At 32.5% G+C, this 27,171-nt stretch overlaps 1 protein-coding gene across 13 annotated transcripts in view; it reads left to right on the top strand.

The window, feature by feature from the left end:
* The window catches only part of LOC139486839 (protein furry-like), a 380,646-nt gene that overhangs the window by 184,597 nt on the left and 168,878 nt on the right, over positions 1 to 27,171 (top strand). For all 13 annotated transcript variants that reach the window (XR_011655645.1, XR_011655644.1, XR_011655643.1 and 10 more), the window contains 3 exons: positions 12,667 to 12,765; positions 19,282 to 19,519; positions 25,131 to 25,342. Coding sequence is in view for 10 of the 13 variants with exons in the window: in XM_071271853.1 (XP_071127954.1) it covers positions 12,667 to 12,765; positions 19,282 to 19,519; positions 25,131 to 25,342 (549 nt within the window). In the remaining 3 variants the exon portion in view is untranslated. The remainder of the gene's footprint in view (positions 1 to 12,666; positions 12,766 to 19,281; positions 19,520 to 25,130; positions 25,343 to 27,171) is intronic.

Genomic DNA, 27,171 nt, shown 5'->3' with positions numbered 1-27,171 from the left:
ATATAAACCAACCAGGTCAATGAGATGTAAATCTAGTCCCAGAAGGTCAATGTGATATAAATCTAGTCCCAGCAGGTCAATGTGATATAAATCTAGTCCCAGCAGTTCAATGTGATATAAATCTAGTCAAAACAGTTCAATGTGATATAAATCTAGTCAAAACAGGTCAATGTGATATAAATCTAGTCTCAGCAGTTCAATGTGATATAAATCTAATCCCAGCAGTTCAATGTAATAAAAGTCTAGTCCCAACAGGTCAATGTGATATAAATCTAGTCCCAGCAGGTCAATGTGATATAAATCTAGTCAAAACAGGTCAATGTGATATAAATCTAGTCTCAGCAGTTCAATGTGATATAAATCTAATCCCAGCAGTTCAATGTAATAAAAGTCTAGTCCCAACAGGTCAATGTGATATAAATCTAGTCCCAACAGGTCAATGTGATATAAATCTAGTCCCAGCAGGTCAATGTGATATAAATCTAGTCCCAGCAGGTCAATGTGATATAAATCTAGTCCCAGCAGTTCAATGTGATATAAATCTAGTCCCAGCAGTTCAATGTGATATAAATCTAGTCAAAACAGTTCAATGTGATATAAATCTAGTCCCAGCAGTTCAATGTGATATAAATCTAGTCCCAGCAGTTCAATGTGATATAAATCTAGTCAAAACAGTTCAATGTGATATAAATCTAGTCAAAACAGGTCAATGTGATATAAATCTAGTCTCAGCAGTTCAATGTGATATAAATCTAATCCCAGCAGTTCAATGTAATAAAAGTCTAGTCCCAACAGGTCAATGTGATATAAATCTAGTCCCAACAGGTCAATGTGATATAAATCTAGTCCCAGCAGGTCAATGTGATATAAATCTAGTCCCAGCAGTTCAATGTGATATAAATCTAGTCCCAGCAGCAGTTCAATGTGATAAAAGTCTAGTCCCAACAGGTCAATGTGATATAAATCTTTATTATATACTTAGACTTAATAACATGACTTTTACCGCATGATAATAGCATTAAATTTTTGTAAATTCCATAATTTTAGAATTGGTGCTTCGCAGGCTGATATGTTAAGTTTTATCACATGCTTTGATTATTATCACATGCCTTTCTGTAATGTTATCACATGGCATTCTTGTGGTACTTAGGAGTTGGCAAATTCCTGAAAATACACCTCAATGGTACGTTTTCAGTGGAAAATCAGGGTACAAAACAACTATTTGGATTCTGGAAAATGTATTGTGTGAAATGAAAAAAAATAAAAAAAATAAAAAATTAATGCATTTTTAAAAGTTTCACACATAATTTAGAAAGTTACTTTAAAAATGGTGACTTTTCCAAACAGTGTTTATTATTTATATTGTTGAATATTTTTTTATCTGGTCCATATTAGAATATATCTTACTGCTGTTTTTCTTCTCTGTTCAGGTATATGATAGAAAGACTTCATATCGAATGTACAACATTTGGGGTCCCACTTCAATGAACTTTTCATTCTTTGAACTTCTAGTTGAGAACCACGTCAAAGGATCATTATACTAGTATTAATCTGTTATTTTTCTCCATTGTTGATTGAGCATATGATAAAAAGATCATAACATACATGTAAGTTTTCATATCTCATGTATTATCAGCCCTCAAGCCATTCAGCTATTGGACTGATATTGAACCTAGGGCTGATAATACATGCGAAATGAAAAATGCCATGGAATAGTCTGATAAAACCAACCAGGTTCATGTGATATAAATCTAAACCCACCAGGTCCATGTGATATAAATATAAACCCACCAGGACAATGTGATATAAATCTAAACCAGCAGGTCCATGTGATATAAATCTAGTCCCAACCAGGTCAATGTGATATAATTCTAAGCCCACCAGGACAATGAGATAGAAATCTAAACCCAGCAGGTCCATGTGGTATAAATTTAAACCCAGCAGGAGAATTTGATATAAATCTAAACCAACAGGTCAATGGGATATAAATATAAACCCAGCAGGTCCATGTGGTATAAATTTAAACCCAGCAGGAGAATTTGATATAAATCTAAACCAACAGGTCAATGCGATATAAATATAAACCCAACCAGACAATGTGATATAAATCTAAACCAACAGGTCCATGTGATATAAATATAAACCCACCAGGACAATGTGATAGAAATCTAAACCCAGCAGGTCCATGTGATATAAATCTAAACCAACAGGTCAATGTGGTATAAATTTAAACCCAACAGGTCAATTTGATTTTAATCTAAACCCATTAGGTCAATTTGATATGAACTTAAACCCACCAGGACAATGTGATATGAATCTAGACCCAAGAGGTCAATTCGATATAAATCTAAACCCAGCAGGTCCATGTGATATATATATAAACCCACCAGGTCCATGTGATATATATCTAAACCAACCAGGTCAATGTGATATAAATCTTAACCAACCAGGTCCATGTGATATAAATATAAACCCAGCAGGTCCATGTGATATGAATCTAAACCAACCAGGTCCATGTGATATAAATCTAGACCCACCTATAAATATAAACCCAGCAGGTCCATGTGATATAAATCTTAACCAACCTAGTCAATGTGATATAAATCTAGACCCAGCAGGTCCATGTGATATAAATCTAAACCAACCAGGTCCATGTGATATAAATCTAGACCCACCAGGTCCATGTGATATATATATAAACCCACCAGGTCCATGTCATATAAATCTAAACCAACCAGGTAAATGTGATATAAATCTTAACCAACCAGGTCAATGTGATATAAATCTAGACCCAGCAGGTCCATGTGATATAAATCTAAACCAACAGGTCAATGTGATATAAATATAAACCCACCAGGTCCATGTAATATAAATCTAAACCAACCAGGTCAATGTAATATAAATCTAAACCCACCAGGACAATGTGATATAAATCTAAAACCAATTTAAATTATGTGCGTAGTGCATTATTAGTGACCAAATATTGTTTTTTTTAAGCACACCTGGCCCAAAGGGCAAAGTGAGCTTTTCTCATCACTTGGCGTCCGTTGTCTGTATACTTTTACAAAAATCTTCTTCTCTGAAACTACTGGGTTAAATTTAACCAAACTTTGCAACAATCATCATTAGGGTATTTAGCTTAAACAATATGTTTGGTGACCCGAACAACCAATCAAGATGGCTGACATGGTTAAAAATAGAACATAGGGGTAAAATGTAGATTTTGGCTTATATCTCTGAAACTAAAGCATTTAGAGCAAATCTGACAGGAGGTAATAATGTTTATCAGGTCAAGGTCTATCTGCCCTGAAATTTTTCAGATGAATTGGACAACCCATTGTTAGGTTGCTGCCCCTTAATAAGTAATTTTAAAGAAATTGCTGTATTTGGTTATTATCTTGAATATTATTATAAATAGAGATAAGCTGTAAACATCAATAATGTTCAGCAAAGTAAGATCTACAAATAAGTCAACATGACAAAAATGATCAGTTGAGTCCTTAAGGAGTTATTGCGCTTTTATAGTCAATTTTTAACAGTTTTTATACGACCGCAAAATTTGAAAAAATTTTCGTCGTATATTGCTATCACGTTGGCGTCGGCGTCGTCGTCGTCGTCGTCGTCGTCGTCGTCCGGCGTCCGAATACTTTTAGTTTTCGCACTCTAACTTTAGTAAAAGTGAATGGAAATCTATGAAATTTTAACACAAGGTTTATGACCACAAAAGGAAGGTTGGTATTGATTTTGGGAGTTTTGGTCCCAACATTTTAGGAATTAGGGGCCAAAAAGGGCCCAAATAAGCATTTTCTTGGTTTTCGCACTATAACTTTAGTTTAAGTGAATAGAAATCTATGAAATTTTGACACAAGGTTTATGACCACAAAAGGAAGGTTGGGATTGATTTTGGGGGTTTTGGTTCCAACAGTTTAGGAATTAAGGGCCAAAAAAGGGCCCAAATAAGCATTATTCTTGGTTTTCGCACAATAACTTTAGTATAAGTAAATAGAAATCAATGAAATTATAGCACAAGGTTTATGACCACAAAAGGAAGGTTGGGATTGATTTTTGGAGTTGAGGTCACAACAGTTTATGAATTAGGGGCCAAAAAGGGGCCCTATTAAGCATTATTTTTGGTTTTTGCACCATAACTTTAGTATAAGTAAATAGAAATCTATGAAATTTAAACTCAAGGTTTATGACCATAAAAGGAAGGTTGGGTTTGATTTTGGGAGTTTTGGTCCTAACAGTTTAGGAATAAGGGGCCCAAAGGGTCCAAAATTGAACTTTGTGTGATTTCATCAAAAATTGAATAATTGGGGTTCTTTGATATGCCGAATCTAACTATGTATGTAGATTCTTAATTTTTGGTCTCGTTTTCAAATTGGTCTACATTAAGGTCCAAAGGGTCCAAAATTAAACTTAGTTTGATTTTAACAAAAATTGAATCCTTGGGGTTCTTTGATATGCTGAATTTAAAAATGTACTTAGATTTTTAATTATTGGCCTAGTTTTCAAGTTGGTCCAAATGGGGGTCCAAAATTAAACTTTGTTTGATTTCTTCAAAAATTGAATAAATGGGTTCTTTGATATGCCAAATCTAACTGTGTATGTAGATTCTTAATTTTTGGTCCAGTTTTCAAATTGGTCTACATTAAGGTCCAAAGGGTCCAAATTAAACTAAGTTTGATTTTAACAAAAATTAAATTCTTGGGCTTATTTGATATGCTTTATCTAAATATGTACTTTGATTTTTGATTATGGGCCCAGTTTTCAAGTTGGTCCAAATCAGGATTCCATATCAAGTATTGTGCAATAGCAAGAAATTTTCAATTGCACAGTATTGCACAATAGCAAGAAATATCTAATTGCACAATATTGTGCAATAGCAATTAATTTTCAATTGGAGTTATCTTTCTTTGTATAGAATAGTAGTTGATAATATATGTTGGAAATTTGCCAGACATGACTGATGTCATTTTCTATTTTTATTTGCCAATAACTTTATGTAAATAACTTCATTGGAAATTTGCCAATATAAAATGTTGCTGATGAAGCTTTTTTTCCTTATCTTATCTAAAATGTTTTAGATAATGTATGTTGGAAATTTGCCAGACATGACTATGATGTCATTTTCTATTTTTATTTGCCAATAACTTTATGTAAATAACTTCATTGGAAATTTGCCAATATAAAATGTTGCTGATGAAGCTTTTTTTCCTTATCTTATCTAAAATGTTTTAGATAATGTATGTTGGAAATTTGCCAGACATGACTATGATGTCATTTTCTATTTTTATTTGCCAATAACTTTATGTAAATAACTTCATTGGAAATTTGCCAATATAAAATGTTGCTGATGAAGTTTTTTTTATTGTTTTATACAATAAACAATGTATATTCACTTTTACTACCAACCAATCTTTACCATTCAGTGATAACAAGCACTTTATTTTACATTTTAATATTTTATGATGTATTTAAAAGAGTAGTTATTGTTGCAAACTCCATTAGAAATTTGAATTGATATCAGTTTTGGAAAAAGGGAAACGGGGATGTGAAAAAGGGGGGGGGGGGGGGGGGTTAAATTTTTCTCATTTCAGATTTCATAAATAAAAAGAAAATTTCTTCAAACATTTTTTTGAGAGGATTAATATTCAACAGCATAGTGAATTGCTCAAAGGCAAAAAAAAACTTTTAAGTTCATTAGACCACATTCATTCTGTGTCAGAAACCTATGCTGTGTCAACTATTTAATTTTAGATTTAAATAAGAAGAAATCTTTAATTGATTTGTAAAATCTTGACATTTGTTTTGTGTAAAAAAAACCATGTAATGTCAAAAATTTGATCACAATCCAAATTCAGAGCTGTATCACGCTTGAATGTTTTGTCCATACTTGCCCCAACTGTTCAGGGTTCGACCTCTGCGGTCGTATAAAGCTGCGCCCTGCGGAGCACCTGGTTTGTAAATTTTTGTTATCTTTTACACAAATCTTCTCCTCTGAAACTACTAAGATGAATTTAACCAAGGTTGTAAACAATCATCATTAGTGTATATAGTTTAAAAAATTGTGTCTGATGAACCTACCCGCGAACGAAGATGGCCGACATGGCTAATAATAGTACATAGGGTAAAATGCAGTTTTTGGCTCATATATCTAAACCCAAAGCATTTCAAGCAAATCTTTCAAAAACAAAATGTTCATTAGGTCAAGATCTATCTGCCCTTGAATTGTTTAACCATTCAGGCAACCCATAGTTGGGTTGCTACCCCTGAATTGGTAATTTTAAGAAAATTACCAGCTTTTGGTTGTTGTCTTGAATATTATTATAGATAGAGATAAACTGTAAACAGCAATAAGGCCAATTAAAATTAATTGCTAGATTTTCATCCCCGCCCGCCCCTCTGAAATCGTCCCGCCCCGATTTATTTTATTTAACAAAAATACGATTTCCAGATTTTGGTCATGTCCGTTACAAGGAACCATCGATAATTTCGTTTCAATCAAAACTTCCTGTTTCAAATTTCTTTTTTGTATTTCTTCGTCGGAGTAATCCCATCGAAAATGATTAAGTCGAAATATTCTACTGCTCTATGATGACAACATCATCTACCGAGAATAGAGATTGATAACGAGAAGGGCATGAAATATTTGAGTTACAAGTAAAACGCCTTGTCCTTGAACGCAAATTGCGGTAGTCACCGGTAGTCACAAGTGAATCGAAAATCGTGTTTTTTTCTTTATTTATGCAATGACTTTGTGTCAGGAAATTTGGACTGTGAATGTTATCCAAAGCGCAAGAATTGTAGAACAAATTGGTACAAAAAACATGACTGGATTAAAGAAATTGACACAAGCACGAACTTAATTGAATTATGACCATATATTGGGAAAATAATGTCGACAAACATGCATTTTAATTATAACAAGCCCTTCTATTCACCCATGGCTTTTGTTTTTGTTGACAAACAGCAAACACCCTCTTTTACTGTCCCTACCATCAATTTAGTCATTAAGCCACAACTAATTTTTTGGTTAAGTTCATGTTTTACATCATAATTTCTTTCAACACTGAGTTTACATTTTATTCTGTACTCGTAATACTTGTGTTGCATACAATTGTACCAAAACATTTAATTGATTTTATGACGACTACAAACCATTGCTTAGAAAGCAAAATAAATGTGGTGTAGGTATACTAGTAGTCTAACTGAAGACTGAAGAGAGCATTTCTCTTCTTTTTGATGTCTACTATAAATAGGTTTCTAAAGCGGCAATTGCATGTATAACAGTGGTTGCCAATCAGGGATTTTTATTTAGAGTTTGAAAAATAGTGTAGGAATCCTTATACAGCATGTATATATGTTATACAAGCTTGTTTCCTACTAGCATATACCCCTCGGTATGAAAAACTCATGACGAGGGTTTCATATGAAATAAAATTAAAAAAATAAAATCCTCCCACCCGCCCCATTTTTTTCAAAAATTTGGATGAAAATCTACTAATTAATTTTAGTTGGCCTAATGTACAGCAAAGTAAGACCTACAAATAAGTCTACAATACCAAAATGGTCATTTGACCCCTTAAGGAGTTATAGCCCTTTATAATCAATTTTACAAAATAATTTCCACTGAAACTACTGGGCCAAGTTCATTATAGATAGAGATAATTGTAGGCATCAAAAATCTTCAGTAGAGTAAGATCAACAAACACATCACCATTTTGTCATGAATCCATCTGTGTCCTTTGTTTAATATGCACATAGACCAAGGTGAGCGACACATGCACTTTAGAGCCTGTAGTTTTGTGTGTGTTTAATTTTTGATTTTTTTTGCAGTAGCTAAAGAAACATAAAAATTTGACCAAGCTTAAATTTCCCTGTATGTTCCAAGATTTATCAAAATTTGAAAGTTTTTGTACATTATACTGCTAATATGTAGTCTTTTGTGTTGTTAAACAGATTTAATTAATGAGCATACTTAATTGAAAACCTGTTTTCATAATAATTAAATTGGCTACACTTAAGTGTCTCACCTTTTGACAACACAGCAATCAGATGTTAATTAGTGACGAGCTATTGTATTGATAAGTGTCATAATCCAAACAATATAGTTGTTTATTACATTGGTTGCAATGAATTACATTGATTTCTCAGTTAAAGACCAAACAGCCTATTCATTTCTATCAGTGATTTTTCCTTCAAAATTTGTGTTAAGGTGTTGCATGATTTGAGGAACAAAATATGATGAAAAAAATTGGGGGTCATCAACTTAGTTTTGTCACTATAGCAACCTCAGTTTCGTGTTTTCCCGAATATTAACATAATATTTGCTTGTTATATAAACTCTCAAAAAAATGCTTTATATCAAACCTACAAGCATAATTCTTGTTTCATGTTAAACAGCAGATTTGTATCTTTCAAATACAGGTTCAAGAGTTTAAGGCTCATATTGATTTGATCTTTAAAAATATGATTTATTTCATTTCCGCCAAAACCTAAACGTTAAACTGAAAAATGTTTCCAGTATTAAATATATCTACCAGTGATTTCTTCATAAAAATTTAAAGAAGGAAAGTGCCATATGTACTCTTCAAAATAAAGCAAAAAAAGTATATGTCACCGTCCTTTCAAAAAAGTTATGAGTAATTTTCATGTTTTTTTTCTCGTTCTTTTTGAAGAAAAGAGTTGTCTTTCTTCAGAACATTGCATCTGACGTCATAGTACATGTACAAACTTTCCTTGCTGGCGCACTATTTGAAAAAAAAATCGCAAATTGGAGGTTTGAAACCCACATTTAAATTTCCAAGAATAACAACTATATTCACCTACGTGGCTTTATAATACTAGAGATTAATCATGTATCAGTTTCAGATCTTTATGATGTTGCTGCAGAAATGCCATCCGTCGGAATGGAAAATTGTTTGAAATAACCTTTCATGCCGCTTTTGTATTGAAAGTCTGTTTTTGTCCTCTGTCCTACATAATGCAAAATTATTGAAAATAAATAAAAAAGAAATGAAAGATGGCACTGGTTAACTTACAGAGCATTTGATTATACCAGACTAGATGTGCTTGTTTCTTTTTCGTGTCAATTTCAGAAGATTGCCGTAACGAACTCATTCGGTACTGTTAAAAGACGGACATACAAAAGCATGGACGGAGTTCTTTATACCATTATTTTTCTCGACTAAGACGAACATTTAGAAATTATTGCATCAAGTTTGTAAATTATTTTTTTGAATATTCAAGATATAAGGAAATTAAAATTATAGGTATAATATATGAATGAAAGTTTTGATTCTAAAACGTTATACATCTATCTTAAGATACACTCCTTTTATTACTACCTCATGTGCTTTCAATTAACGAGACAGTAAATATAAAATACAAAAAGTTTTTGATTCAAAAATTAATTTAGAAATAGTTTTCTGTTGAAAACTACAAAGTAAGATTTCTCCAACAGGATAAAATATAATTAATCTAAATTGCTCATTTTGGAAATTAAAACAAAGAAAAGGTTGTTGCCGTCATTGGAAATCGAAATTTGTTTTCAATGTTTCCGGTCACAGTTGTAGGTAGCTTAATGAAAGGGAGCAATTTTATTTAAGATATTATTCTTGGAGCAATTATTTTTGTCATAAGTTAAATTTACAGCAATTTAGTTTTAAACACCGAAATTAATTCACATTCGCTGAGTATTAGTTTTATTAATATTTTTTGCCTTACAGCTAATTTTCTAATGCATGTAGGGCAAAACTTTGGTTGGCTTCCTTGCTTTGTTCACAAGTATTAATGTTTACTCAAGCTCTGTAATTGAGATTGACATCTTTATATATAGGTATGTAGACCTGTATATATGCTATTTAATTGAAAGGGACGTTATCAAAATATAATTATATAAAATATACAAACAAAGCAAGCAGGCAAACCAAAGTGTTGATCTACATGCAATAGGAAATTAGCTGTAAGTTTCAGTGAGATTAGATGATGTATATCATTTCTCCTTAAGACAATTTGAAATGAAACAAGTGACAAACAAAAATGACCCTTTGTCATCATTTTATTTTTACTATAAGATTTTGTCAAATAAGCAGTATAAATAACATCATTGCAAGATCGGACATTCTTTTACGAAAATCATCCAGACATCAGTTACATGCACATGTTGCCAGTATGTCAAAACTTTAAGGAATAATTGATTATCGGCCTAACCTTGTGAATACTCAATTTTTGTAGAGCCTGTGATCCGGCGGCGGCGACAGTGTTAGCTCAATTCTTAAAAGCTTTATATTTTAGAAGGTTGAAGACCTGGATGCTTCATACTTTGTATATAGATGCTTTGTGTTACAAAGTTTCCGTCAGTCACATGTCCAATGTCCTGGACCTCATTTTCATGGTTCAGTGACCACTTGAAAAAAAAGTTCAAATTTTTTGTAATGTTGAATTCTCTCTTATTATAAGTAATAGGATAACTATATTTGATATGTGCGTACCTTGCAAGGTTCTCATGTCTGTCAGACAGTTTTCACTTGACCTCGACCTCATTTCATGGATAAGTGAACAAGGTTAAGTTTTGGTGGTCAAGTCCATATCTCAGATACTATAAGCAATAGGGCTAGTATTTTCGGTGTATGGAAGGACTGTAAGGTGTACATGTCCAACTGGCAGGTGTCATCTGACCTTTACCTCATTTTCATGGTTCAGTGGTTATAGTGAAATTTTTGTGTTTTGGTCTGTTTTTCTCATACTATATGCAATAGGTCTACTATATTTGTTGTATGGAATGATTGTAAGGTGTACATGTCTAGCGGGCAGATGTCATGTGACCTTGACCTCATTTTCATGGTTTAGTGGTCAAAGTTAAGTTTTTGAGTTTTGGTCTTTTTATCTAATACTATATGCCATAGGTCAACTATATTTGGTTTATGGAAATATTTTATGATCTTCATGTCAGTCGCGCAGGTTTTATTTGACCGTGACCTCATTTTCACGGTTCAATGCACAGTGTTAAGTTTTTGTGTTTTGGTCTATTTTTCTTAAACTATAAGTAATGGGTCAACTATTTAATATGTTGTATAGAAGCATTGTTAGCTGTACATGTCTGCCTGGCATGGTTCATCTGACCTTGACCTCATTTTCAAGGTTCATTGGTCTTTTTTTAGTTATCTTGGTTAATGTTAAGTTTATGTGACAGTTGTAATAAAGCTTAGCTTTATACTTAGGACTATCAACATAATATCAATGATTAGTTTAGAAGGCGAGACATTTCAGCGTGTGCACTCTTGTTAAAAATTTTGAAAAATTGACACTAAAATTAGAAGGATCGTTTCATAAGGAACATGTTTACTAAGTTTTAAGTTGATAGGACTTCAACTTCGTCAAAAAGTACCTTGACCAAAAACTGTAACCAAAAACTTTAACCTGAAGCAGGACAGATGGACAAACGAACGGACGCACATACCAGAAAACATAATGCCCATGCATAAATCGGGCATAAAAATAACTTTCACCTATCCTGTACACAATTGGCACAAACGAAAGACAAAAAATCTACGCAAGTGAAGTAGAAAAAAAATGAAATGCAGAATGACGCAAATATAAGACAAAAAATTTACTCATGTGAAAGAATGAAAAAAAATGAAATGCAGAACGGCGCAAATGCAAAAAGTTGAGATCAAAGTTGATATTTTATTATTTTTATTAGAACGAAGGTTAAATATAGTGTAGTATCTTATGTGTCAAGTTGTGTTAAATTTCCACAGGATATTAAAGTAGCGATGCATAATTTTAGTTCCTCTTTTCTTGGGAGACGTAGCGTACCTACATATAGTACACACTCTTAAAATCCGTGAAAAACGCAAAACAAGACGTTATTATTTGACGTTTTTTCATTGCTAGAAACAACGTCATAGAGCTTTTATGTCACTATCAAGTTGCATTAGCTGATGCGCATAAACAATAGGCTGTTGGGTCTTTAAATAAAAACTGATAACTTCACATGTGAAATAAACATGGTTATTTCACTCTCTGACGTCATACAAACAATATGCGTTGTCAAGACATGAATAATGGCGGATCAAAACAAATTGTGAATGCGTAGAAAAAAAATAAAGTTCCTTACATGTTTTACATTAATTTCTTTAAAAAAAGCCATTTGCCAATGTAATTAAAAGAATAACTAATTAATGAATTCAAATATCGAAAAATATTCAACTCGTGACCGAACAACACTTATATATTAATTATAATTAACTCATGCACTATGCGCATTCGTGAATTAATGTGTTGTACGGTTACTCATTGAATATTTTTCTCTATTTGAATTCTTCGATTAGTTATTCTATAATTAATGAAAAAATAACCACAAAAAAAAATCACTTTTACACTGATACTTGTATATGTGTATTGTTCAAAACCTTCTATTTTAAGCATGCCCCAATGTTCATGATGTACTTTCCTTTTTAAAAGTCCTCTAAATCGTGTACTTTTGTTTGTATTAATCACATTTAATTGTGAACCATTACCAGTCAGTCAATCAATTTTGAGTTATTTTCATCTTTAACAATACAGTTATATTTTCACATGTATTTTTCCATTCAGCGAAAATTTCTCTTTGACCCCAGTTCCATTATCAATTTCATTTTTTATTTGCAATATTTGTAGATATTAAGAGCATTGAAAATCCGGCCATCAACACAGATGTTGGCTGACATTCTATCACGTCTTGTAGAGACTGTAGCTGAACAGGGGGATGATATGCAGGTATGCGGAGATTCATTCATCAGTTATTGAATGATTATTTGTTTGATATATTTTCATCTTATTTAAGAATCATCATACTATAAAATTTATTATCTAATGAAATATACTTTTACCATTGATTTCTGCTGTGCAAACTAAATTCAATCCTTGAAAGCATTTGATATGTTGATTTGTCTCATTTTCAGCTCACCCTAAGCCAACACAATAAAAATGTTGAGCTCTTATTTTAGCTCAAAACTGTCATTCTGTGAAGCAAAATGATCAGCAAGACAAAGATCTTCAGAAAGTCCAAATGACCAAAATTGTTAGATGACTCCTTATCAGAGTTATTGCCCTTTTTATACGACCGCAAAATTTGAAAAAATTTTCGTCGTATATTGCTATCACGTTGGCGTCGGGGTCGTCGTCGTCGTCCGGCGTCCGAATACTTTTAGTTTTCGCACTCTAACTTTAGTAAAAGTGAATGGAAATCTATGAAATTTTAACACAAGGTTTATGACCACAAAAGGAAGGTTGGTATTGATTTTGGGAGTTTTGGTCCCAACATTTTAGGAATTAGGGGCCAAAAAGGGCCCAAATAAGCATTTTCTTGGTTTTCGCACTATAACTTTAGTTTAAGTGAATAGAAATCTATGAAATTTTGACACAAGGTTTATGACCACAAAAGGAAGGTTGGGATTGATTTTGGGGGTTTTGGTTCCAACAGTTTAGGAATTAAGGGCCAAAAAAGGGCCCAAATAAGCATTATTCTTGGTTTTCACACAATAACTTTAGTATAAGTAAATAGAAATCAATGAAATTTTAGCACAAGGTTTATGACCACAAAAGGAAGGTTGGGATTGATTTTTGGAGTTGAGGTCACAACAGTTTATGAATTAGGGGTCAAAAAGGGGCCCTATTAAGCATTATTTTTGGTTTTTGCACCATAACTTTAGTATAAGTAAATAGAAATCTATGAAATTTAAACACAAGGTTTATGACCATAAAAGGAAGGTTGGGTTTGATTTTGGGAGTTTTGGTCCTAACAGTTTAGGAATAAGGGGCCCAAAGGGTCCAAAATTGAACTTTGTGTGATTTCATCAAAAATTGAATAATTGGGGTTCTTTGATATGCCGAATCTAACTATGTATGTAGATTCTTAATTTTTGGTCCCGTTTTCAAATTGGTCTACATTAAGGTCCAAAGGGTCCAAAATTAAACTTAGTTTGATTTTAACAAAAATTGAATCCTTGGGGTTCTTTGATATGCTGAATTTAAAAATGTACTTAGATTTTTAATTATTGGCCTAGTTTTCAAGTTGGTCCAAATGGGGGTCCAAAATTAAACTTTGTTTGATTTCTTCAAAAATTGAATAAATGGGTTCTTTGATATGCCAAATCTAACTGTGTATGTAGATTCTTAATTTTTGGTCCAGTTTTCAAATTGGTCTACATTAAGGTCCAAAGGGTCCAAATTAAACTAAGTTTGATTTTAACAAAAGTTAAATTCTTGGTCTTATTTGATATGCTTTATCTAAATATGTACTTTGATTTTTGATTATGGGCCCAGTTTTCAAGTTGGTCCAAATCAGGATTCCATATCAAGTATTGTGCAATAGCAAGAAATTTTCAATTGCACAGTATTGCACAATAGCAAGAAATATCTAATTGCACAATATTGTGCAATAGCAATTAATTTTCAATTGGAGTTATCTTTCTTTGTATAGAATAGTAGTTGATAATATATGTTGGAAATTTGACAGACATGACTATGATGTCATTTTCTATTTTTATTTGCCAATAACTTTATGTAAATAACTTCATTGGAAATTTGCCAATATAAAATGTTGCTGATGAAGCTTTTTTAGCTCACCTGGCCCGAAGGGCCAAGTGAGCTTTTCTCATCACTTGGCGTCCGTCGTCCGTCGTCGTCCGTCTTCGTCCGTCGTCGTCCGTCGTCGTTAACTTTTACAAAAATCTTCTCCTCTGAAACTACTGGGCCAAATCAAACCAAACTTGGCCACAATCATCATTGGGGTATCTAGTTTAAAAAATGTGTGGCGTGACCCGGTCAACCAACCAAGATGGCCGCCACGGCTAAAAATAGAACATAGGGGTAAAATGCAGTTTTTGGCTTATAACTCAAAAACCAAAGCATTTAGAGCAAATCTGACATGGGGTAAAAATGTTTATCAGGTCAAGATCTATCTGCCCTGAAATTTTCAGATGAATCGGTCAATCGGTTGTTGGGTTGCTGCCCCTGAATTGGTAATTTTGAAGAAATTTTGCTGTTTTTGGTTATTATCTTGAATATTATTATAGTTAGAGATAAACTGTAAACAGCAATAATGTTCAGCAAAGTAAGATCTACAAATAAGTCAACATGACCAAAATGGTCAGTTGACCCGTTTAGGAGTTATTGCCCTTTATAGTCAATTTTTAACCATTTTTCGTTAATTAAAGTAATCTTTTACAAAAATCTTCTCCTCTGAAACTACTTGGCCAAATTAATCCAAACTTGGCCACAATCATCTTTGGGGTATCTAGTTTAAAAAATGTGTGGCGTGACCTGGTCAACCAACCAAGATGGCCGCCACGGCTAAAAATAGAACAAAGGGGTAAAATGCAGTTTTTGGCTTATAACTCAAAAACCAAAGCATTTTGAGGAAATCTGACATGGGATAAAAATGTTTATCAGGTCAAGATCTATCTGCCCTAAAATTTTCAGATGAATCGGTCAATCGGTTGTTGGGTTGCTGCCCCTGAATTGGTAATTTTGAGGAAATTTTGCTGTTTTTGGTTATTATCTTGAATATTATTATAGATAGAGAAAAACTGTAAACAGCAATAATGTTCAGCAAAGTAAGATCTACAAATAAGTCAACATGACCAAAATGGTCAGTTGACCCGTTTAGGAGTTATTGCCCTTTATAGTCAATTTTTAACCATTTTTCGTAAATTAAAGTTATCTTTTACAAAAATCTTCTCCTCTGAAACTACTTGGCCAAATTAATCCAAACTTGGCCACAATCATCTTTGGGGTATCTAGTTTAAAAAATGTGTGGCGTGACCTGGTCAACCAACCAAGATGGCCGCCACGGCTAAAAATAGAACATAGGGGTAAAATGCAGTTTTTGGCTTATAACTCAAAAACCAAAGCATTTTGAGGAAATCTGACATGGGATAAAAATGTTTATCAGGTCAAGAACTATCTGCCCTGAAATTTTCAGATGAATCGGTCAATCGGTTGTTGGGTTGCTGCCCCTGAATTGGTAATTTTGAGGAAATTTTGCTGTTTTTGGTTATTATCTTGAATATTATTATAGATAGAGATAAATTGTAAACTGCAATAATGTTCAGCAAAGTAAGATCTACAAATAAGTCAAAATGACCAAAATGGTCAGTTGACCCCTTTAGGAGTTATTGCCCTTTATAGTCAATCTTTAACCATTTTTCATAAATCTAAGTAATCTTTTACAAAATCTCCACTGAAACTACTAGGCCACAATCATCTTTGGGGTATCTAGTTTGAAAAATGTGTCCGATGACCTGGCCATTCAACCAAGATGGCCGCCACGGCTAAAAATAGAACATAGGGGTAAAATGCAGTTTTTTGCTTATAACTATGAAACCAAAGCATCTAGAGCAAATCTGACAAGAAGTTAAATTGTTAATCAAGTCAATATCTATCTGCCCTGAATTTTTCAGATGAATTGGACAACTGGTTGTTGGGTTGCTGCCCTCCAATTGGTAATTTTTAAAGAAATTTTGCCGTTTTTGGTTATCTTGAATACTATTATAGATAGCGATAAACTGTAAACAGCAATAATGTTCAGCAAAGTAAGATCTACAAATAAGTCAACATGACCTAAATGGTCAATTGACCCCTTAAGGAGTTATTGCCCTTTATAGTCAATTTTTAACAATTTTCATTAATTTGGTAAATTTATGTAAATTTTTACCAAATATAGTTCTCTGTTACTAATGGGCAAAGTTCATGATAGATATAATTGTAAGAAGCAAAATCGTTCAGTAAAGTAAGAACTTCAAACACATCACCATCACCAAAATACAATTTTGTCATGAATCCATTTGTGTCCTTTGTTTAATATGCACATAGACCAAGGTGAGCGACACAGGCTCTTTAGAGCCTCTAGTTTCCTTATCTTATCTAAAATGTTTTAGATAATGTATGTTGGAAATTTGCCAGACATGACTATGATGTCATTTTCTATTTTTATTTGCCAATAACTTTATGTAAATAACTTCATTGGAAATTTGCCAATATAAAATGTTGCTGATGAAGTTTTTTTTATTGTTTTATACAATAAACAATGTATATTCACTTTTACTACCAACCAATCTTTACCATTCAGTGATAACAAGCACTTTATTTTACATTTTAATATTTTATAATGTATTTAAAAGAGTAGTTATTGTTGCAAACTCCATTAGAAATTTGAATTGATATCAGTTTTGGAAAAAGGGAAACGGGGATGTGAAAAAAGGGGGGGGGGGTAAATTTTTCTCATTTCAGATTTCATAAATAAAAAGAAAATTTCTTCAAACATTTTTTTGAGAGGATTAATATTCAACAGCATAGTGAATTGCTCAAAGGCAAAAAAAAACTTTTAAGTTCATTAGACCACATTCATTCTGTGTCAGAAACCTATGCTGTGTCAACTATTTAATTTTAGATTTAAATAAGAAGAAATCTTTAATTGATTTGTAAAATCTTGACATTTGTTTTGTGTAAAAAAACCCATGTAATGTCAAAAATTTGATCACAATCCAAATTCAGAGCTATATCACGCTTGAATGTTTTGTCCATACTTGCCCCAACTGTTCAGGGTTCGACCTCTGCGGTCGTATAAAGCTGCACCCTGCGGAGCACCTGGTTAGTTTTATGAAGATACAAACCAATTGTTTATGTTATATCTAATATTTATAATACAGCATGGTGCTTTAAGGGCATATGATACAGTTTTGATCCTTTATTTTGAAAATTTCCATAAAGGCTATTTTTTGCCTGATTAAATCAAATATGTAATAAAAAAAATATACCTTCATGTGCTATTTTTTTAGTTAAATGAGGTCAAAATTTGTATATTTGCTCAAAATTCGGATTTGTGAACACATCTTCCATTTCGGAAGAAAGCCATAACTTTTACTGTTTTAAAAGATAAACAAAAATTGTTTTTTGTTAATAAATAATTTGTAATTTCTGTATTTTATAAGTATCCTAAAACATTATGCATTTTTTATTCAGAAAGAACTCATATTTATCAAATGGTCATGAATTAAGAAAAAAAAGTAATTTTTTGCTGTATATTTATCAAAATAAAAAAAATCGCACTATTTACAGTTTTATAAAATTTGGTCCATATAATCTCCCTGCAAGATGAAACAAAATGTATTTTTAGAAAATAGGGGTCCATGCACTCGTTTTCAAATTAAATCAGTTTGAATGATAAAAATTAGTCGAAAAATGCATCTTTCCCAATATGTCATAGTTTGAAGTCGTGAAAATAACATTTTATGTTAGCAACGTCATTACTTTCCTTGTAACTGTATCGTATGCCCTTAATTGAGTCAACTTTTTTTTATTGCACTGGGTGATGATATTTGTTGTCCTACTTTAAAGAATGTCATTATTTTGATAAATAAGTAGAAACTTTAAAAAGGAAAAATTACCAGCAGGATAAGCTCTGCATATGTGCCAGTTGAAATTGTCAGTTGACTCTTAATAGAGTTGTTTCCCTTTAGTGATGAATTTTATTAAGAAGTGGCCATTGTTTAAGATGCAGGTGAGCAACACAGGCTTATTAGAGCATGTAGTTCTTATTGTCTAAAATGATAAGCTGTTAAGATGTATTTAGAATACAAACATCAATGAACAAATGTAAATATATCTTCCTAAAAGGCCAGTTATGGGTAATTAATTTTGAACCTCTACTTTCTGATTAAACTTCACACTAAAAGAGGGAAAATATTTGTATCAAGAGGCCCATTATAAACCATAAGCTGTATACAAACAGACAATAGCATCTCCATAAAGAAAAAGCACAAAAGAGTTAACAAATTTAAAACAAAAATAACACGAATAAAGATTGAGCATCCCAATTAAACAGTTGTACTCATGTGCTTTGGAAAGATTCAACCTGTCATGTTGTTCATTTCATGTACACATTGTTAGCCTTGTTAATGTCACAATCATTTATTTTTCATTTATCCACCCAAAAAAGCGAAAATAAACATGTAATAATAGCCCCCTATATTGGTATTTGTCAGCCAAACCATAAATAATGGAGACATATTGTGTTTGTCCAATTGCTCAAGCTGAAGGTTCAAAAAGACTTTGGGATAAGGTATTTCCACCTTTTTAAGATGTGTCAAATTTATAATTTTTTTGGTATCTATTTTCTCAAGTATTTCAAGGTTACAAGTAGAGAGTATTAGTATTTTTAAGCTGCAAGTAGGTTAGTTATTCCTACCAACAGTGCCAGTGCTAAAAGGAGTTGTGATATTTTCTTCACAGGGATATGTTACAGAAATTATGTTGACATTGGAAGCTGCAGTTGATAACCTTGACCTTGAAATAAGATCATTTGACATCATGAAAGAAATTTTCAAATCAACACCCAATCTTCTAAAGGACCAAAGCAATGAATCTGCTAACAAGAGGTTGTCAGTCTTAGGACCAAGACAAGACGTTCAACAACATGCACGAAGTACAAGTTACTCAGTAACTGGTCCTGCCCATAGAATGAAACCATGTAAGTATCACAATTATATGTCCTGATCACACTGATTAACTTGAAATCTAACAGTGAAAATATTGACAATGAGTAAAAGACACTTTTAAAAGATTATGGTAGGTAATCGACAACTACAGAACAGGTTCCTCAGTTAGGCAGGTGCAAACAAGTGTTTCAGTAGGTACCAACCTTCACCTTTACCTGAAAATATATTTTGTAACATCACAACACAGAAAGACACACTATAAAATATCAATTGAAATGGCTTAACTCAATCAAAAGACGTATAAAAAAACCAAGTAAATATATACTGAAGGAATAAATTTTTTCTATGACACAATATTAATGTAAAAACAAAATCAATAAAATATGGAGTGAGATATCAATGATAAACAATTTCAGAAAGTCATCCATATCTTTGAACAAAAGGACGCCATATAATGATATTATGATTTATCATATACTTAGTACAAAATACAGCAATTTTATATATCTAATAAAGGTTCTTTTTTCCAGTCTGTATCAACTACCCTGTATCGCATACCCCATATCGCATGGCTAAACCCGTATCGCATACCCCGTATCGCATAGCAAATCCCGTATTGCATACCTGGCATGACGTCACAATGCGAATGATGTCAACGGTTGAACTATGACGTCCAGTTGCTGTTCCTACTAAAAAAATGTCCTATCATTTCAACTTAAATCGATATTTTAAAAAAAAAATTTACCGAGTAACTTTACTAGCGATTTTCATAAAAAAATAAATACAATAAGATGTAGAAATGGCTGTAAAAAACTGTAAAAGAAAAAAAGGCAGTAAAAAAATACAGGAAAATCATAATTTTCTTTTCTTTCTTATATTATATTCTTATGATACCGCATGGGATATGGATTTTGCCATGTATTATTCTATATGTAAACCTTGAACAAAATGCCGCCAAATAGTAATGTACAAAGTTAAATGAAAATAATTTTGTAAAGTAATGGAGAACATGCATATTTTTTACAAAATTATAGTACAGTAAAGTGCAAAAGTGAAAATTTATAGTCATACCAAACTATTTTCAAAGCTGGTATAATTGAATTATTAGTAGAGAGACGAGATAGAAGTAAACAATAATGACAAAAAAGCAATACAAATTGTATCAACAGGTCAAATTAACATGAAAGTATGATTTGGGTTTTTGCAGTTATTGAAAGCTAGGTAAAAGCCAAAAACAATTAATAATAAAAAATCATACATCAGAAACTAAAATCAACTAAAACACATGCCAGGGATTTAGTTTTTAGCTCACCTGGCCCAAAGGGCCAAGTGAGCTTTTCTCATCACTTTGCGTCCGTCGTCCGTCGTCGTCCGGCGTTAGCTTTTACAAAAATCTTCTACTCTGAAACCACTGGGCCAAATCAAACCAAACTTGGCCACAATCATCATTGGGGTATCTAGTTTAAAAAAATGTGTGGCGTGACCCGGTCAACCAACCAAGATGGCCGCCACAGCTAAAAATAGAACATAGGGGTAAAATGCAGTTTTTGGCTTATAACTCAAAAACCAAAGCATTAAGAGCAAATCTGACAAGGGGTAAAAATGTTTATCAGGTCAAGATCTGTCTGCCCTGAAATTTTCAGATGAATCGGTCAATCAGTTGTTGGGTTGCTGCCCCTGAATTGGTAATTTTGAGGAAATTTTGCTGTTTTTGGTTATTATCTTGAATATTATTATAGATAGAGATAAACTGTAAACAGCAATAACGTTCAGCAAAGTAAGATCTACAAATAAGTCAACATTACCAAAATGGTCAGTTGACCCGTTTAGGTGTTATTGCCCTTTATAGTCAATTTTTAACTATTTTTCGTTAATTAAAGTAGTCTTTTACAAAAATCTTCTCCTCTGAAACTACTGGGCCAAATTAATCCAAACTTGGCCACAATCATCTTTGGGGTATCTAGTTTAAAAAATGTGTGGCGTGACCTGGTCAACCAACCAAGATGGCCACCACGGCTAAAAATAGAACAAAGGGGTAAAATGCAGTTTTTGGCTTATAACTCAAAAACCAAAGCATTTTGAGGAAATCTGACATGGAATAAAAATGTTTATCAGGTCAAGATCTATCTGCCCTGAAACTTTCAGATGAATCGGTCAATCGGTTGTTGGGTTGCTGCCCCTGAATTGGTAATTTTGAGGAAATTTTGCTGTTTTTGGTTATTATCTTGAATATTATTATAGATAGAGATAAACTGTAAACAGCAATAATGTTCAGCAAAGTAAGATCTACAAATAAGTCAACATGACCAAAATGGTCAGTTGACCCCTTTAGAAGTTATTGCCCTTTATAGTCAATCTTTAACCATTTTTCATAAATCTAAGTAATCTTTTACAAAATCTCCACTGAAACTACTAGGCCACAATCATCTTTGGGGTATCTAGTTTGAAAAATGTGTCCGATGACCTGGCTATTCAACCAAGATGGCCGCCACGGCTAAAAATAGAACATAGGGGTAAAATGCAGTTTTTGGCTAATAACTATGAAACCAAAGCATCTAGAGCAAATCTGACAAGAAGTTAAATTGTTAATCAAGTCAATATCTATCTGCCCTGAATTTTTCAGATGAATTGGACAACTGGTTGTTGGGTTGCTGCCCTCCAATTGGTAATTTTTAAAGAAATTTTGCCGTTTTTGGTTATCTTGAATACTATTATAGATAGCGATAAACTGTAAACAGCAATATTGTTCAGCAAAGTAAGATCTACAAATAAGTCAACATGACCTAAATGGTCAATTGACGCCTTAAGGAGTTATTGCCCTTTATAGTCAATTTTTAACAATTTTCATTAATTTGGTAAATTTATGTAAATTTTTACCAAATATAGTTCTCTGTTACTAATGGGCAAAGTTCATTATAGATATAATTGTAAGAAGCAAAATCGTTCAGTAAAGTAAGAACTTTAAACACATCACCATCACCAAAATACAATTTTGTCATGAATTCATTTGTGTCCTTTGTTTAATATACACATAGACCAAGGTGAGCGACACAGGCTCTTTAGAGCCTCTAGTTGGCTATTATCTTGAATATTATTATAGATAGAGATAAACTGTAAACAGCAATAATGTTCAGCAAAGTAAGATTTACAAATAAGTCAACATGACCAAAATGGTCAGTTGACCCCTTTAGGAGTTATTGACCTTTATAGTCAATTTTTAACCATTTTTCGTAAATCTTAGTAATCTTTTACAAAAATCTTCTCCTCTGAAACGACTGGGCCAAATTAATCCAAACTTGGCCACAATTATCTTTGGGATATCTAGTTTAAAAAATGTGTGGCGTGACCGGGCCAACCAACCAAGATGGCCGCCATGGCTAAAAATAGAACATAGGGGTAAAATGCAGTTTTTGGCTTATAACTCAAAAACCAAAGCATTTAGAACAAATCTGACAGCGGTAAAAGTGTTCATCAGGTCAAGATCTATCTGTCCTGAAATTTTCAGATGAATCGGACAACCTGTTGTTGGGTTGCTGCCCCTGAATTGGGTAATTTTAAGGAAATTTTGCTGTTTTTGGTTATTATCTTGAATATTATTATAGATAGAGATAAACTGTAAACTGCAATAATGTTCAGCAAAGTAAGATTTACAAATAAGTCAGCATGACCAAAATGGTCAGTTGACCCCTGAAGGAGTTATTGCCCTTGATAGTCAATTTTTAACCATTTTTTCGTAAATCTTAGTAATCTTTTACAAAAATCTTCTCCTCTGAAACCACTGGGCCAAATTAAACTAAACTTGGCCGTAGTCATCATTGGGGTAACTTGTTTAAAAAATGAGTGGCGTGACCTGGCCAATCAACCAAAATGGCTGCCACGGCTAATAATAGAACATAGGGGTAAAATGCAGTTTTTGGCTTATAACTCAAAAACCGAAGCATTAAGAGAAAATCTGACAGGGTTTAATTGTTTATCAGGTCAAGATCTATCTGCCCTGATGTTTTCACATGGATCGGATAAACCGTTGTTAGGTTACTGTCCTGAATTGGTAATTTTAAGGAAATTTTGCCGGTTTTTTGTTATTATCTTGAATATTATTATAGATAGAGATAAACTGTATACAGCAATAACGTCCAGCAAAATAAGATCTACAAATAAGTTTTCATTACCAAAATAGTCAATTGACCCCTTAAGGAGTTATTGCCCTTTATAGTTAATTTTTAACATTTTTCATAAATTTTTGTTAATTTTTAGAAAATATTTTCCACTGTAATTACTGGGCCAAGTTCATTATAGATAGAGATAATTGTAGCAACAAGAATGTTCAGTAAAGTAAGATCTACAAACACATCACTATCACCAAAACACAATTATGTCATGAATTTATCCGTGTCCATTGTTTAATATGCACAAGACCAAGGTGAGCGACACAGGCTCTTTAGAGCCTCTAGTTTAATGTCATGGACAGTCAAAGAACACATGACTTGTGCAATGCCAAAAAAAAGTATTGACAGGTAGTATGATAGTTAGAAGTTAAGTTCTATATAAAAAATGAACCTGAGTGTGAATTGATTTATCCTGTTTGAAAAAATATAAGTTTAGTTATGTTTTATCTGCTGATGACAAAATCAATGTTTTTGTATTCAAAGATCTAACTAAACATAAGTAAGATAAACTTGTTTAAAGGTTAGATGAGTTTACACAGATCACATAGTGATTTCCAAGCTTTCAGTACAATATCACCTTAAAATTCAGGATGTGAAACACTGTTTTCTACTGGTACAGCATGAAATATTTGACTCTGAACATAGGAACTTTAGGTGAGATAATAGATGTATATATATAATATCTGTTATCTCACTTGTAGTTCCTATGATCAGATATATAATTTCCACAGATTTAAGGATCATATATGTACAAACACTACAGCAGTACTTGTGTTAAGCATCTTTACTATATATTATCAAACAAGAGGATGTTTTTCAGATATAGTAGATGAGATGGAATAGAGAAACATCCTTTAGGTTCATGAGGCCATACTTTCTTTTTCTACAGGACTGAGAAAATATCACTTATATACTATATAAAAAAGAAGATGTGGTATAATTGACAAGAGATCAAATGACACAGAAATTAACAACCATAATTCACCATACGGCTTTCAGCAATGAGCAAAGCCCATACTGCATAGTAAGCTATTAAAGGCCTCAAAATCACAAATGTAAAACAATTCAAAAGAAAAAACTGACGGCCTAATTAATGTACAAAAAATGAATAAAAAACAAATATGTAACACATCAACAAACGACAACCACTGAATTTTAGGATCCTGACTTGGGACTTGGTTAAACATGTTAGGTGGATCCCAACCCTCCTCTAACCTAGGATAGTGGTGTAACAGTACAATATAAGAACAAATTATAGAAATCAGCTGAAAAAGGCTTAAGTTATCAGATGGATACAAATCGAGTAAAAAAATTAATAAAAAAACAAAAAAGGAACAGAGCAAAATCTTTTAAAATAACAGTAAGATGCTGTTGGATCATTTTGTTTCCATATTATTGACAGTTCTATTTTAGGATTCCAATTTGCTCACTGGGTACCATAAAACCTATTTTCATATGGGCTTATTGTGTTTTTCAGATGATCTGAGATTGAGGAGTAGTACAGATGTAGAAAGTAGATTACGTACAAGTATGACACGTTCAAGGAGTGCTCAGTCATTGAAAAATATGGACCCCTCTGGAAATGAGGATAAATTGACTATTGTATCACAAATGTTCTGGATAGCTGTTTCCATGTTGGAATCTGATTATGAATATGAATTTACTCTAGCTGTAAGACTGCTTGATAAGGTTAGTAAACCAGGTGGAACAACTCTTTGGAGTCTTTAAATGTCCGGTGTCCGTCCGTCTGTCCGGCGTAAACATGTCGCACCGTAACTTGAAAACGACTTATCCAAATTTCGTGAAACTTAATATAGTTGTTTCTTATAATGGTCAAATGATCTGTATACTTTTTGGTGAAAATAAGATTTAAACTTTTTGAGTTATGGCACTTTGTAACTAAAACAGGGTTGGTTTTTTTTTCACACGTCGCACCGTATCTCTAAAACGATTCTTGATTATTGCTTAAAATTTTACACACTTCTTAGTTATATTAATCCTAATATCTGTATATTTTTTGGTGATGATTCAAAATTTCATTTTTGAGTTATTGAGTATTTTGTAAAAAAAGGGGAGGGGGTTTTTACATGTTGTGCTGTATCTCAAAAACGATTTATGATTATTGCTTAAAACTTTACATACTTCTTTGTTATATTAATCTAAAGATCTGTGAACTTTTTGGTGATGACTCAAAATTATATTTTTAAGTTATTGAGTATTTTGTAAAAAAAGGGATGTTGTTTTTTTTTTTTTACATGTCGCACCGTATCTCAAAAACAATTTATGATTATAGCTTGAAACTGTACACACTTCTTTGTTATATTAATCTAAAGATCTGTATACTTTTTGGTTTGATTCAAAATTTTGTTTTAGTGATATTTAGTATTTTGTAAAAAAAAAAAAAAAACAGGGTTAGGGGGTTTTCACATGTCTCACCGTGTCTCAAAAACAATAAATGGTTATTGCTTAAAACTTTCTCAGAAACTATTGATGATTATTGCATAAAACTTAAACACAAGACGTCGGGCGTATCATGCGCTCATTGCGCAGCTGTTTATTTTTGTAGGGGTTCATATATTTCTTTCAAAATGTTGGAAAAGTTTCAAGAAGAAATCTTCAATTGCACAGTATTGCACAATAGATTTGTAAGATCTTTGACCATATTTTTGTGTGTGTCAGAAACCTATATTATGTCAAAAATTTGATCACAATCGAAATTCAGACAGTATCAAGCTTGAATATTGTGTCCAAATTGGCCTGAACTGTTCAGGGTTCGACCTCTTTTCTCCAAGCGAAGCATTTTATTGTCATCTTTTACTGAAATCTTCTCCTCTGAAACTATACAGACCAATTGACCAAACTTGGCCACAATTATCATTAGAGTATAAGTTAAACAATGTGTCCAATGACTGGGCCTGCCAACAAACATGGCCGACATGGCTAAAAATAGAACATAGGGGTAAAATGCATGACTTATATCTCTGAAACTATAGCAATTAAATTAAATCTGACAACAAGCAAAATATTTATCTATCAGCCCTGAGTAAATTCACTCGATTAATCAGTTTTCCACACTTATGTTTTGTCATTCTTGAAGATATTAATTTGATAATTGGTATATTGTTTTATCATAAGTTACATTTCAAGTTTAAATTTTGTTCCGGTCTGATGATTTTGTGCAGAGTTATTGCTTTGGACTTAGAAAATTCACTCAAATAATCAGTGTTCCACACATTTTTTCATCACACTTGGAGAAATTGAAAATTGGTATATTGTTTTAGCATGACAAGTTACGGATTGAGATAGAATTTTGTTCTTGCTGTTATAACTCTTTTACATAGTAATTATACTCTAATAAGTAGTTTGTATGTTTTTCACTTGCATGAAAAGATGTTTTGAAAATTTTATTTACCCAAGAGAAAATTAATCTGGGATTCCAATTAGGATCCCACCTAATTCCATCTGGATAAAATTTCGAGAATCCCGCAAAAGAAGCCAGATCCAGATGTAAATCCCGG

The sequence above is a fragment of the Mytilus edulis genome, chromosome 8, assembly GCF_963676685.1.
Source record: "Mytilus edulis chromosome 8, xbMytEdul2.2, whole genome shotgun sequence".
NCBI lineage: Eukaryota > Metazoa > Mollusca > Bivalvia > Mytilida > Mytilidae > Mytilus > Mytilus edulis.
This window is presented reverse-complemented; position numbering and strand designations above follow the sequence as displayed.